The following is a 15,973-nucleotide window of genomic DNA, read 5'->3' on the forward strand; positions in this document are numbered from 1 at the left end:
GAGAGTGACTGTCCTCAAGCCCGGCTGTTTGTCCAGAAATGCGAGATATTGTCTACCTGCCTATTGGATGTCTTCTACTGGATCCTGAGGACTACACAGACTCCAGATAATCCAAAACACTATTTTTATCCATTTCCTCTGACATTCTATAGTTCATCTAATCTCTCCTAACATATCAACACATTTTCATTGTCTAACATTGCCAGGAACTGTGCAAGACTTTCACATTCAACATTTTATTTAATTTTCATGAATGTCAATTTTTGGAGGTATTTTTTACATTTTACAGATGAAGAAATTGATATTTAAAGATCACCTTATTAGTGAGTGGCATAGCTGAAGTGGGTCTTACTTCCTAAGCTGGTGCTCCTTACCATTCAGTGAGCTGCCTTTCAATGTATGGTTCTGGGCATGTTACCTGTGGGAGTGCTTCGTAGCACTGAACCCCCAGAGTAGCTTCAAACATCATCTGGGGACCTTTTAAATAGTATGGATGCTAGATCATGTCCAGAGAGATTCTGATTTACTTTGGTGTTCCATTAGTATCACTATTGTTCTTATCAGAAAAGTATTTATTTATTGGAAAGATGTAAGGCTCAAGGTGGTAGATTCAGGTTTATTCTTTCAAGTAGAAATGATGTTCTTTGAAAAAAGTGACTAGTGTAGCTCACAACTGAAATAGCACAAGGGCTTCTCACAAGTGTACTTTGTGTGTCCTTCCTCTGACACGGAGTATTAAAAAGGTGTGTGCTCAAGGGTGGACACCTAATAGGATTATTACGGCTGCAGAAGGGACTTTCCTCCTTTTGAATGTTTTTATTGATTTCTTCATCTGTGTCTTCAAACTTCTTTGATATTTTCTTTTAAAAAACTGCTCTTATCTGACTTTTTTGTTTTCAGTTCTGTTTTAATCTCATGTTTGGGCATATTATGCAAGCTTTTCTCTCTTATGTGTGTGTTTAGCCTTTTATCTGAGTTCTATTTTTATGTTTCAAATTTGACTTTATCTTTAAATTCTTACCTTTTATTTATTGTAATTTATTGTGAATGTTTACTTTATTCTAATGTTTTTCTAAATTCCTGAAATTTTTAGTTTTAATTCTTTCACCATCTACTTTTCTTTAATTTCTTTTAAGTAAATTTACATTTTACTTAACATTTTTTCCTAACCTCTTGTTTTGATTTTGCATGCCTACAGGGGTGGTGGAAATGGGGAGAGCCTAAACCATAGGCGGGAATTATTCAAGGCTGGGTGTTCAGCTCTTCTGTAGTTGTCCAGTCACTTCCTTCCAGAGACTCTCCTCTTGACACTGGTTCTCGGGCTGTCGTTTTTGTGTAGACATAAATTGACTCATATAGTATGTATTGTTTTCTCTTTTGCTTTGTTAGGGCTCAGCATTGTTTTTGAGACTGATCTGCATTGTTCCAGGTAACAGTGCCTTGTTGATTCTCATTGCTGTAAAATATTCCATTGTATTAACATACCATAGTTTGTTTATCCATTTTTATATTCATGATCAGTTGGGTTGTTTAGTTTTTGGCTACTTCAAATACTGCTGCTATGAAGATCTTGCATATGTATATTAAAAAAACGTTTACTGCATCGTTTTCCATTGTATGAATATTCTTATTCTAACAATCCCAGATTATTGGGTATTTAATAAGTTCTCTTTTGCAATTAAGCACTTCTGTAGTGAAGACAGGAGAAGTGTGTGCATATTTAGATAAGTTATGGAACCAAGGAAGGATAGGAATAAGGCTTTCAAACTCCTGTTTCTATGCCACACCTTTTATAGCACCTAAGAGAGTTTTTAGGAACTTTCTCCTCACTCCCCATTGGTTAATTGCTGAGAAATTATACCTGGAGTCTTTACTATGTATTATGAACTTAGGGTTTCCAACCTCCTATCGTCTAATATGAGAAGAGTACCATGGGACCTTGAAGACATTTAACTTCCCTATGACCTTCACTTGTGAAATGGGGATAAAGTAGGACTTACTTTGTAGTATTAGGAGTATGGGACATGTGGTTAGTGCTAAATAGTTGTTATCTGCTGCTGTTTTAATTCAAATCCCCTAAGAAAGCAAGAGAAAGAAACCTTCTCAGTGCAATGATATTGGAAAATTAGTATTGAAAGAACTCACCTAGCATCTCATCAAATTTGCATCTTCTTGACAGTTTATTGTTTTGAAAACATCTCTAATATATTTCATTGCTTTTCCAGACAACCTAGAAAGACTGGGACTAATTTTGGGAATTTGTTTTTTGATTCATGTCTGCAAAGTTGTTTTTGGTGAGATAACAGTAGTGTCCTATCTTCTGTTTTCCCACCTCCTATTTAGAAGAATGCATTCTTATTCACAGGGGGAGTTTTCTAAGTGGTCTCTGGTTAGGTTTGCTCGAGATTGTCTAGATAATCTAATGATTCCTTGAGACTTAGTGGCCTAAGAATTTGTTTCCCAGTGGAAATGTTGAGAAAACAAGTGCTTGCTTGGACTTAACAGCTGGTGTGCATTGTACATTCTGTCTCTGAACAAACTGCTGATTTGTCCCATCGTCTCATAAACCTTCCTGAACACTCCAGGAGGGAGAGAGAGACATGTGCTCTTGATTCTCCTTCCTGCGCTCCTGGCTGTGCCTTTTGAGTGCCTTCGCTGGTTCTTTCTCTTCTTCCTGAGCTCTTAATGTTTGTGTGTCTCAGGGTTCAGTCCTTGGACCTGTTCTCTATCTCAGTAAATCCTTTGGTGATCTTAGACTCCTGGTTTAATCCTGAATACCATCTAGATACCAAACTCCCAGATTCAAATCTGCGTGCAGACCTCTCTTGAGCTTCATATTCCTGTGTCCAGTTGTCAACATGACAGTTTCCACCAAGAAGTTAAAGACATCTCAACTTCAGCATTTCTAAAACAACTGACCCTCAATCTGTTATACTCTATAATTTCCTTGTTTCAGTGAGTAGCAAGTAGAAGGATAGAGTTGCTCAATCCAGAAACCTTGGAGTCATCCTTGACTCTTCATTTTTTCACATTTTGTATCAAACATGGCAGAAAATTCTATTGTGTTTGATTTTTCAAAATTTATCCAGAATCTGACCACCTCTCACTGCTGTCTTAGTCAGTTTGAGCTGCTATAACAAAAATACCATAGACTGGCTAGCTTAAATGGCAGACATTTATTCTCTCAGTTCTGAAGGCTGGGAAGTCTAAGAGCAAGGTGCTGACAGATGTGGTGTCTGGTGAGGACCTGCCTCCTGGCTGGGGGATGGCCTTTTTGCTTTATCCTCACGTGGCAGAGAGCAGAGAGAGGGACAGCAAGCCGTCTCGAGTCTCTTCTTATAAGCACTGATCCCCTTCACGAGGGCTCCACTCTCATGCCCTGATTACTTCCCCAACAAGAACATTGGGGATTAGATTTCAACATATGAATTTTGAGGAGACACAGACATCCAGTCTGTAATGTTCTGTAGATGAGAAAGGATAATATGTACTTACATGTTGTTGAGATTGAATGATCTAGGGGTGTGATTTTATACATGGCCAAGTAAGAAGGTTGGTGGATCCTCTCCCCAAAAAGCAAGACAAAGTTGATAAAAGAACAGCTTCACTGCTTTGGAAATCAACCAAAAGTGTACAACAGTCTGAGAAATGTTTATACTTAAAAACTGGTAAGGACAGTGGTAGTCTGTAGTATTTTAGATTAGGTCTGTTACTTCACCCCAAATGCCCGCCCCCCCCAACTATGTTTTGAACTGAATGAAAATAAAAATGCAATGTATCAAAATTTATGAGATGCAGCCAAAGCAGTGCTTAGAGGATAATTTGCAGCTTTAAATTCCTCTATTAGAAAAGAAGTCTCATGTTAAAACTTCCACCTTAGGAAACTAGAAAAAGAAAGGCAAACTGAACTCTAAGCAAGCAGAAGAAAGAAAATAAAGGTTAGAACAGAAATCAGTGAAATGGAAAACAGAAAAACAATAGAGAAAAATCCAATGAAAAGTAGATTCTTTGAAAAATAATCAATAAAACTGGTAAATCTTTAGCTTGATTGAAAGGGAGAGGGGAGAGAGGGAGAGAGAGGGGTGGGGGAGAGAGGGTAGGGTCTTAGAGGAGAGGGGAGGCGGGGGAGGAGGGAGAGAGAGGAAAGATACAAATTATCAAAATAAGGAATGAAAGGGGGCGTTACCAACCTTGCAGAAATTAAAAGGAATATTATGAAGAACTTGATACTAACAAATTAGACAGATGAAGTGGACAAATTCCTAGCAAGACATAAATTACCAAAACTGACTCAAGAAATAGTCCTATAGCAAGTAAAGAAGTTGAATTTGTTGTTTAAAATATTCCCACAAAGAAAACCCCACACCCAGATTTCTTCATTGGTGAATTCTATCATTTATTTAAACAAATTATACCAATCCTTTATAAACTCTTTTAGAAAGTAGAGGAGGGAGCACTTCCCAACTCATTCTTGAGGCCATTATTACCCTGATGCCAAAATCAGACAAAGGTGTCCCAAGAAAAGGAGTCTATAGACTAATATCCCTCATGAATGTAGACACAAAAGTCCTAACAAAGTTTTAGGAAACTAAATCCAGCATCACATATTATAAACCATGACAAAGTGGGATTCATCCCAAGAATGCAAAGTTGGTTTAATATCCCCAAATCAATTCATGTAACATACCATATTAGTAGAATAAAGGACAAAAACCAGATGGTCATCTCAATAGATACGAAAAAAACATCTGTTTAACAAAATCCAACATCCCATTGCTGATGGAAACTCTCAGCTAACTAGTCACAGAAGGGAACTTGCTCAACCTGGCCAATGCAATAGATCCAAATAAACAAAGGCATCCAAAGTGGAGAGGAAGAATTAAGACTCTTATTTTCTCAGCTGATGTGAGATTCTATAGGTAGAAAATCTCAAGGAATTATATAAAGACAACTAGGACCAATGAACAAGTGTAGCAGAGTCACAGGTTGCAAGATCAATATGAAAACTAGAATCAGACAATTCAAATGAAATGAAGAAAGCAGTTCTATTCACAAAGCATCAAAAGGGAAGAAAACCCCTGAGAATTACATTTAACAAAAGAAGTGTAAGACTCATATATTCATGCATCGCTTAACGTGGTGATATGTTCTGAGAAATGCATTTGTTAGGTGATTTTGTCCTTGTGTGAACATCACAGGATGTACTTACACAAACCCAGATGTTATAGCCTACTACACACCTAGGCTATGTGGTAAAAATCTTGTGGGACCACTGTCGTAACGTGGTATGTCGTTGGCTGAAATGTCACTGTGTGGCACGTGGACTGTACACTGAAAACTACAAAAAATTGTTGATAGAAATTAAAGAAGATTTAAGTAAATAAAGAGACGTTCCATGTTAATGGATTGGAAGACATAATATTGCAAGGATGGCAGGGCACTTTTCCCTCAAATTGACCCATAGTTTTTTTTTTTTTTTAAGAAATTGACGAGCTGATCCTAAAATTTACGTGGAAATGCAAAGGATCTAGAGTAGCCAAAAACAATTTTGAAAAAGAATTAACATTAGAGAATTACACTATAGGATTTCAAAACTTACTGTAAAACAATAAAAAGGACAGTGTGATTTTGCAGATGGATAGGTTTATAGAGCCATAGAATTCAGAGACCAGAAATAGACCCTCATGTTCATAGTCAATGGATTTTCAACAGCTGTGGCAATTCAGTTTTGTTCAATTCGTTTAAAAAATTGTTGGGTAAGTTGGATAACCACATGCAACAACAGCAGCAACAGCATTGAGCCTTCTCTCACATCGCATACAAAAATTAACTAAGAAGGCAATCATAGACCTAACTACGAATGTATAAAACTTTTAGAAGAAATCAAAGGACGTATCTTCATGACGTTGGGTTAGACAAAGAGTTCTTAGATATGACACCAGAAGCATTATTGGTAAGAGAAACCTTGATAAATTCTATTTCATAAAAATGAAAAACTTTGTCCTTCAAAAGACACAATTTAAAAAATGAAGATAAGTCACAGACAAGGAGAAATATTTACAAATCATTTATAAAGAGCTTGTATTCAGAATCTATAAACAATTCTTACCAATCATTAATTATACAAATAACTTAATTAAAAATGAGTAAAATATTTGAATAGATAGAGAATAGATGAGAGAGAGAGAATCTGGTCTCTTCCTTTTATTCTAAGGACCCTAATTACATTATTGGGATCCCAGTCTTGTAACTTCATTTAAACCCAGTCACCTCCCAAAGGCCCCACCTCCAAATACCATCACATTGGAGGTTAGGGCTTCAATGTATGAGTTTTAGGGGAACGAACATTTGGCCCATAACGGTCTGTAATAAAAGCCCCAGACAATATCCCAGTATTGACAGAGAGAAACTGGAATGTTCACATGCTGCTGTTGGGAATGTAAGGCAGTGCGGTTGCTTTGGAAAGCAGTTTTCAACTTTCTTTAAAAGTTAAGCTTACTGTATGGTCCAGCAATTACTCAACAGAAATGAATACAGTGTGTACACAAAGATATGTATGCAAATGTCATAGCGGCTTTTTGGGTAATAGCACAAAACTGGAAAGAAGCCAAATACCCAACACCTGGCGAATGTGTAAAAAGACGGTGTTGTGTCCGTACAGTGGAGTACACATTCAGCAGTCTGAGTCAGGGATCAACAGGTTATGGCGTGTCCACGGGCCCAGTCTCAGTTCAGCTACACCAGTGTGTTGACTTGTCTATGGCGACTTTCCTGCTGTGACAGCAGAGTTGAGTAGCTATGACAGAGATGTTCAGGCTGCAAAGCTGAAAATATTATCTGACCTTTTACAGAAAAAATTTCCCAGTCCCTGTGCTTAGTGAAAGAAGCCAGATGGAAAAGAGTGTATCTCGTATAATTCCATTGTGTGAAATGTCCAGAAAAAGCAAATCTCTAGAGACAGAAGCCGGTCACTGGTTGCCTCAGCTGGGAATTGGGGTGGGGGTTAATTACAGCTGGCACGAGGCAGCCGTTTGGGGGAATGGAAATATTCTAAAACTGGATTATGTGATAGTGACCCAGCTGTATAAATTTACTAAAAAAAAATCATTGAATCATAAACTTAGAATTTGGGCATTTTGTGACATGTAAATTTTATTACAGAGTTGTTGGGAAGAAATACCGAGTGAACAATAAATGTAAGTCAGGTGTATAACACCATGCTGGGTGTGACAGGCAGGCAGTAAAGGCTAGTTGCTATTATAGTGACTTAACATTTTAGGACACTCGCGTTTTTGTAGTTTCTTTTTATTTTCTGCAATTGGAATCTTACCCTAATTTACAGATGAGAAAAAATGAGGCTGAAAAATTATGAGGTGCTAAGGTTTATAAATCGGAATGTGGTTCTTTGTGTGTCACACAGCATCGCCTCCAGTAGTCGGTTTGTAATGCTGATTTGCTTTACGTCTTTTCTACTTACTGTTGTTTCAGCTGATGTTTCTGTGTAGCTTTGGCGTCAATGCTGTAGTCATCACTAATTGCTACATAGTTATTGTGTTACACCATAAATTGCTTAGCTTTTTTCTGACCACTAGCAATTTCTTGTTATAAAAATGGCATTGCAGCGTAAACTTTGGAATAAATACCATAGAGAGAGGAAATAAACCACCAAAAGGATCGTTAAGGGAAATGACTGTTCTTCAGACTGATCTTCTAGGTTAAACTCTATAAAAGATTTTATTCTGCAAGTTGTGCAGTCATGTGTTGCTTAACAACGGGGATGTGTTCTGAGAAATGCGTCGTTCGGCGATTTTGTCGTTCTGCACACATCAGAGTGTGCTTAGACACACCTAGGTAGTATAGCCTACCACACACCTAGTCTGTACGGTGCACAGGGACCACTGTCGTGTCTGTGGCCTGTCGTTGACTGAAAGAAACATCATCATGTGGCGCGTGACAGTATGCTGTCAGATCATGCACCAGAGCGTTTGAATCACTTTGCTGTGCTGTCAACAGTGGTGCTCTTTATCTATTGTTGTGTAAGAAATTACCCCAGGGTTTAGCAGTTTAAAACAACAAACATAGCTCACAGTCTCTGTGGGTCAGGAATCTCCAGTTTAGGTTTTCTGCTCACAAGGCTGCTATGGTGTGTGCTGGGACTGCAGTCATCTCAAGGCTTCACTGAGGGGCAAGCTGGCTCCCAAGCTCCGTCACATGGGTGTAGATGGGCCTCAGGTCTTAGCTTTCTCTTGTCAGCAACATCAGCTCCTTGCCACGTGGACCTTTCCATGGGACAATTCACAACATGGCAGGTGAGCCGGATGGAAGCCAGAGTCTTTGAGGAACTAATCTGGGAAGTGACATCCCACCACTTGTGTTGTATTGTTTTCATCGGCAGTGAATCACTAGTCCAGCCCACACCCAGGGAAGGGGATTGCACGAGGGCGTGAATACTGGAGGCGTGGGGATCATCAGGAGCCATTTTAGAGGCTGCCCACCGCAGCAGGATTGCAAATATTGACAGCTGTGACGTTTACTCAACACACAGTACTTTTGTACTTGCAAAGTATTATGAAGTGTGCTAGGTATGAGGTTGAAGTCCCTGTGCCCTTCCCTGATGCCATCTCTTCCCCTTTCCCTAGATGTAACCACCATGCTAAATGTAGTCTTCCTTTTCTTATAGTCTTACCATGCTGTATCCTTATTTAACTTTACATTTTTTTGAACTTTATATGAAATTATTTCTTGTTTTCATTCAGCCATATGTTTCTGAGATTCATACATGTTATTGCATGAAATGTAGTTTATTTGCGTCATGTGTGGTTATACCACGTGTTAATCAGTGTGGACATTTGGATGTTTTGCTATTAAAAATTGTGAGATGAACACGTGTGTACACGTTTCCTGTTGCGTATGTGCAAAATACATACATAGAGTTGATGGATCATAAGTTATGTGCATCTTCAACATTCTTCTTAATGACAAACTATTTTTCTAGGTGTTTGTACCAGTTTAACTTCCCTTAGAGGAATATAAGCCTGCTAGTTGCTCTATATCCCAAACTTGAATGTTTCCAGGTGTTTTTAGTTTTTCCCGTCTGGCGAGTGTGAAATGATAGTTCACTAATCTGCATTTCATTTACTTGGAAATGAAGTTGCATGTCTTTTTCAATTTATCGGCTTTTTCAGTTTTCTGCTTGAAGTGCCTTTTTCAGTTGGGTCGTTTGTGCTTTGTTTTACTTGTTTAAGAATTTTTTAATGTATGCTGTGTAGTTCATACAGTGATTCTAAATGTTAGACCTTTTCCTGCTAGAGTTATGCCTCATGAGAGTAGAGACTTCTGAGTTCTGATTTAGCCATGTTCATGACCCTCAGAGTGGGGCCTGGAACTTACACAGGAGATGTTTGTTGAATTGAATACATTTTATCAGGGGAGATAATCATGTGAGGTGTTTTTGTTTTAAATTCTTTCAAGTGGATAGATTATTCTCAAACCAACTTTGCATTCCTAGGATAAACCCAGTTTGGTCATGATGGCGGCTTTTTTGGTTTGTTTTTATATCTTTTGCTGCATTTGATTTGCTGCTGTCTTGTTTAGGATTCTTTTAAAAATCGATTCAGAGGTGAGATTGGTCTGTAATTTTCTTTTGTTATTTTTGCCAGGTGTGAGTATTAAGACTCTGCTAGCTTCATAAAATGAATTAAGAAGTGCTGTCTCTGTATTTTAGAGAATGCTGTGGGTCAGTGAGCATTGTATGGTTCTCTTTCTCCCGTAATCTGTGTACATGTTACTGATAACTAAGGGATAGAAGTGAACATGGCGGTTTGTACAATGATTTCTAATGAACTACTCACAACACTTTTTCTTCTTACCTTGCCGCTGAGCTCTGCTGGTTTAGAATTCTTCGTGTAGCCATATGGTAGTACTTCCAGCAAGGATGGAACAATAGTGTCATTGAATTAGGAGGTGTGATTTCCACTTGGCCGGTTTGTCTCCTTATTCCATTGAATGCACAGCAGTAATAGTTACCATATCCCCTGGAGTGGTTGCTGCTGACTGCTAGGGGAGAAGTAGGGTTGCGGCTACACAGTGAAGGCAAGGAGGAGTATATCTTGAACCCAGGGGATTCTGGGCACCTCATGATGCTACAGTGTTCAGTGGCAAAAGTTAACTGAGATCTATTGTATTCACCCTCACAGGCAGGACCGCCAAGGGCTCAGAATAGCTCGGGAGAGAATGTTTGGGTTCCTCCATTTCTCATACCAAGTTTTGTTTCAGGAATTACACTTGGCTGCTATTAACAGGTTGGAAATACATGCTTTAAATAGTATGGTGGTTTTTCAGTCTCACTTAAAATAAGTCTGGAAATAGGCCGTCCAGGGCTGGTATGGCAGCATCATGGCATCGTGAGGGTCCTAAGCTCATTTCTTCTCTGTTCTCCATCCTTGGTACATGATTTCCAACTTGTTGTCACCACAGAGTCCAAAATCATGGCTAGAGTTTAAGCTATTGTGTGTCCTTTTTAGGCAGAAAGGAGGAGGAAGAAGGGAAGGCCAGCCGGAAGGAAAATGGGTATTGGATGTGCAACTAGCAGTCCTGACCCCAGAGCTGTTCAGCTGGGTAAATGGGATAATTTCAGAAGGCTTTTCGAGTTCCCAGAATATCTTTGTACTTTGACCTTCTAAAACAAAAGGTTTTGTCATGATTAATTATACCATCACAGTATTGACTGTTATTCTTTTTCTTAGTGTTTTCATTGGTAGTTGGGAGGAATAAAGAATGTCTAAAAATTCAAAAGCCTGATTTATTCAAGTTATTTTTCATGTGAGTTATAATTTAAGGGTACTCAGTTTTTAACATGTAGGTTCTTTGGCTTTGTGTCCGTTAAAAACCCTAAGAATTATCGTGCAGTTCTGTCCCTGGCCTTTGAAGTGTCGATGGCTCTCTGTTCTCTTGCTTTTGCTAGTTCTTGATAAGTTGTTTTAAAAAAAGAGTTTGTTTTATGAGTTTAATTTTTGCCAATTTCTGTGTATACGAGGTTTTAAAAGTTTTCCTTAATATTTTTTCTTTGATGTTAGTGGGACTATTAAACCGAATAGTTGATCTTTTACTTGCTAGTAGCACTCTTTTAACAAAAACATTTACAAGTAAAAGCATGATTTATAAAGATGTCAGGATATGAGAGTGCCGTCGCTGTTGGAGTGGATAATTCTCCTTTGAAAATAGCTGTCAGTTTGAAGTAGAACTTTCAAAGAAGCTGTTTCATCATAGTGGTAGCAACTTTTTCTTTTTTTCATATACAGATATATAAGCCCAACTTGACATTAAAACCAATCCAAAACACGTAAAAATGTTAACTTAATTCCAACTTTACAGTTTAACATTATGGGCTAAAGGAAGAAGTCTTTACGAAGGACACTGAGCAGGAACAGTCAGGTGACCAGCAGGTAGCTGAGAGCGTGGTGTCAGGGACACGAAGGCTCAGAGCAGCTGTTCTCCACCTGTCCCAAGTCACAGGCTGCCGAGGGGTGCTGTAGCGTCTCTCCAAAGTTGTGTCTGTCCCCTGCCTCCTTCCTCCAGATGTTGATTCCTAGAAGCTGTCTTTTTGTAGACATTCCTACCTGACATATGATGGTTCTGCTTGCCATACACCCTCCCGTCTCTTTACAGTCAGTAGCTGCCCCAACCATTTATTTCATTCCTGTCATAATAGATTGGCTTTGCTGGTTCTAGAACTTCCTTAACTTCAATCATAGAAAATGTACTCTCTTGTCTGGGCTTGTTTTATTCAGCATAAGGTCTGTGAGATTCATCCTTGTCTCATGTATGTGTAGTTCATTCTCTTTTATTGCTGTATAGTCGTCTTTTCTGTGACTCAGTTTGCTTATCCGTTTGCTTGTTGATGGACGTTTGTATCATTTCCAGTTTTTGATCACAGTGAACGATGTTGCTGTGAACATTCTTGTTGTGAAAATGTTAATGCAGCCAACCTGATACGTCTTAGCTCTCACACATCTTCAGGAGGGCCTGCTGGTGTGGCTGACCCTCGACCAACTCCTGGGAACCTAGCCCTGAATGTTCCTATGTCACCAACGGATAAGGTGCTTTAGTACAGCTGCATATGGAACCACACAGTACCAGTGTGTATGGAGTGTGCGTGGTGAGCACTTCTTTCCTTCTTGGTGTCTGTTACAGCTGGTCACTCAGGCAGATGTGCCTGTGTTACTAGTCCCCGTGACAGCCCTGGACTCAGCACGCCCGCGGGCTTCCCTGGGCAGAAGCACTTTGCAGGTGTTGCTGCGCTTCACTGCCAGAGGGACAGAAGTGTCGGGTCACATGGTGGGTGTCTGTTCACCTTGGGGAGAAACTGCTGAACTGTTTCCTGCAGTGTTGTGCCATTTTACACTCCCTCCAGCAAAGTACAGAGTGTCAGTTGATTACATTCTTGACAACACTTGGTACTGTCAGTTTGATTTTAGCCATTCTAGTGGACCAGTCTCCAGTACCTCATTGTGGTTTAGTTTGCATCTTCCTGTTGAGATGACCAGGACCACCTTTGTAAATGTGCTGTTGGCCATTTTGTATATCTTCTATGGTAAAGTCTCTGTCTTTCATCCATTTTAAAAAATGGGCTCTTTGTGTTTTATTGAGTTATAGGAATTAATTTTATACCTTTTTATGCTAATTGATGTGATGGTAACGTATGCAGTTACAAGATCATTGATCACACAAGTTCAGGAATACCAGGAATGTTTATGAAATAGTCCTTAGGCTCTTTGGCTTTCTAAAGGCCAAGCCACCAAGTAGTGGACACAAGCGACGTGCTGAGGCGGAGGCCAAACCTTGCTGCGTCTGTCAGTTTGTGAAGGTTTTTGGCATATGGCTGTCAGCCTACTAAAGGCTGTTGTGCTAATTCAAGGCTTTTCCTGTTCTGTCCACATTATTTGATTATTTTAATCTAATATTGATATGGTATTAGGGTGATTTCTAGTCCTATCCCTTTTATGTTTGTTTTTTTAAAGCTGTTAGAATACTAATTTTGGTTACTGTTTTGAATATATGTTTATTTCCATTGGTTCTTAGATTTGTGTTAGAAACGTTCATGCTAACTACTCTCTGGTTTGCAGTAGAAACACCGATAGTCATTACCTTGAAGATTTACTGTCATTATTAGTTTCTCCTAATATTAAAAGACTGCGTAAATCTCACTAAATGTCTGTAGTGCCAAAATTCAGTATGCTGACAGTCATTTTGTGATTGCTCAGAATAAATTACCTCTGACCTTTCTATTGGTTTTTTAGGGCCCTGTTTCCTCTGAGTTTTTTAGCTATGTTGCATTTAGTGGGGGCTATTTTATAAGTAGCCTCTAGATAAATGAGATAATGCCAACAAGTATTAAGATCATGTTTAAAAATTCCATAACTCATATAATCATTCCTTCCAACAGAATAAGTAATTGGAGTTTTATTATCCATTACTAACAAATGCTTTCTTTTACAAAGGAGTATAATAATTATCATCCTGTGATTGCTTTATATAATTATATATTTATATATATTATTTTCCGTGAACTTATGTATATGCAAATAAATGTAAATACACAGAAGGTTTTAAAAGTAAGTTTCTTAGGTAACTTTGTTAAGTCTCGAAAAGTTGCTTATGCTATTTTTATTGTTAAACATATTGTATCTTTTGCTGTCCAAATTTTAAGTTCTATGCTGAATTAAAAGAAATATTTTGGTTAACTACTGGTTGAAAGTATCTCAAATCTAACATTATTTTGAAGTAGATAAATAATTACTACTGGTTAACTTTGAATCTAATTTTACTGTTTTATTATTCTTACCTTTTCTCTATCTTGATTTGTATAAGATCAGTTTCATAACACTCCATATTTTAAATTTAGATTGGGAAAATTATTTGTATCAAAAGGACAGTATCAATTATAGCTGTTTCTTAACTTGAGTGGCAAATGTTGTGTCAACTGTGCTCAATTTTAAGTTGGAAAGAATACAAAAGTTGAAGTTCATTTAAATGAGATGATTCACAGGCACTTCTTAGCACTGTGGTGACTGCGTAGTAAGAGCCCAGATGTTAGCTACCACAATTGTTATTGACACAGTTGTTATCATTATTATTGCTAAAGATTGCCCCAAAGTTAACTTGAATTATGATTTGTTATCTAATAGTGCTATTGATTTCTTGGGACAGGAGTCAGAAAAGTCTGATTTTGTTATTGCATGTACATATAGAGTTATGGGTATAGGGATCAGATGGGAGGTTGAATTTGGTATGTGAATATATATTTATGTGTATATATGCACACACGTACACACACATATAAAACAATTACGTTCATATGTATTTAGTAGAACTCAGTTTATTATTCCTTTCCACAGCCTTATATTCTGTTATATTATTCTGTGTGTTCTTCTGGATCCCTTTTGTCTACTTCTATTATGAAGAAAAGGATGATGATGATACTGGTAAATGCACTGTAAGTATCTTTATTTTAGAGGTCTCAATTTAGGGGAGGAAAAGATTTATTTTCTCCTTTTTCAAAGAATGACATGACTCTGTTTGAATTTGTTCTAAAGCAGTGTTGTCAAATAGAAATATAATGTGAGCCACGTGAAATTTTAAATTTTCTAGTAGCCACATTAAAATAAGTAAAAAGGAACAGTTTAAATTATTTTTAATGATACGTTGTGTTTAATGTAGAGTCAAAACACATTATTAATGAGATATTTCTTTTTCACACTAAGTCTTTGAAATTTAGAGTGTATTCTACGCTTACAGCACATCCCTCTTGGAACTAGCCACATTTCAAGTGCTCAGTTGCCACATGTGACTTGTGACTACTGTTGTAGACAGGGACGGGCAGACTTCTTTCTGTAAGAGGCCAGGTATTAAATATTTGAGGCTTTGCAGGCCATCTAGTCTCTGTCTTTCCTACTCAGCTCTGCTGCTGTGGTGTGAAAGCAGCCAGAGACAGCACATAATGAGCGTGATGTGATCCAGGAAAATAGGAGGTGGGCTACGTGTGCCCCTGTTCTGGGGCATAAAGAAGGAACACTTGCTAACTAACCCGGGATAACACTGATAGAAAAACCTGATAAATATAGCACACATAGTCCAAAACTGCAGACCACTATCACGGAAGTATTGATATAAAAATCCTAACTGAAATATTGGCAAATAGAATTCTGGGGTATCTCAAAAATACATTAATATAGTATAACTGAGGTGGGCCTATCTCTAGATTGCATAGGTGGTTTAGAATCACATCTATTAATATATAGTAATTTAATAGGTCAAAGGAGAAATTCTATTTGAAAGCTATTTGCCAAAATTGAACTTTTTTTTCTTATTTAAGGAGAAAAAAGGCAGCATAAAAGGAATGTCTTTTTATTGATTTACAGGAATTTGTTTTATATCTTATGTTTTGTATTTAAATACAAAAGCAGATATCCGTACTTAAAAGTCAGCATTATGCTTAATCATGCTTAAAACCTTAAAGCATTTATTTGCATTAAGATCAGGAGCAAGTACATCAACAATATTTTAAATGCTTCCCAGACTGGTAATCAGTATAATTTGTTAGAGAGAAAACTAAGATGTTTAAATACTTAAGAAGAAAGTCAAAATTATTATTTGCAGATACCATGTGACTATATTTGAAAACCCAAGGTATGTAAGGTAAGGTGGCTGGTTACAAATTTCAGTGTTAAAGAAAATGCGATGCTTGCTCTCTCTTCACTTCTGTGGTGCATCTGCCCCCACCCTTTGGTTGATCTTAAGACCCTCCTTGCCTTTGCTTTAAGTTTTTTCCAGAAGACTGTCTTAACTCCTTTTTGAACAAGAATTTATCATATGAATAGTAATGAATTTAAATTTTAAAAGGTGATTTTTAGAGACTTCATTAGGTTGAGAGGACAGCTGATGTTTTTTCTCACTGATGTAACTTTTTCTTTGA

General features: G+C 37.8%; 1 protein-coding gene across 1 annotated transcript in view; it reads left to right on the forward strand.

Annotated features, from left to right (window-relative positions):
• The window catches only part of LMBRD1 (LMBR1 domain containing 1), a 119,390-nt gene that overhangs the window by 17,357 nt on the left and 86,060 nt on the right, over nt 1-15,973 (forward strand). Inside the window, exon 4 of the mRNA XM_058554074.1 lies at nt 14,397-14,494. Coding sequence (XP_058410057.1) covers nt 14,397-14,494 — 98 coding nt within the window. The remainder of the gene's footprint in view (nt 1-14,396; nt 14,495-15,973) is intronic.

Source organism: Diceros bicornis, chromosome 14 (assembly GCF_020826845.1).
Source record: "Diceros bicornis minor isolate mBicDic1 chromosome 14, mDicBic1.mat.cur, whole genome shotgun sequence".
NCBI lineage: Eukaryota > Metazoa > Chordata > Mammalia > Perissodactyla > Rhinocerotidae > Diceros > Diceros bicornis.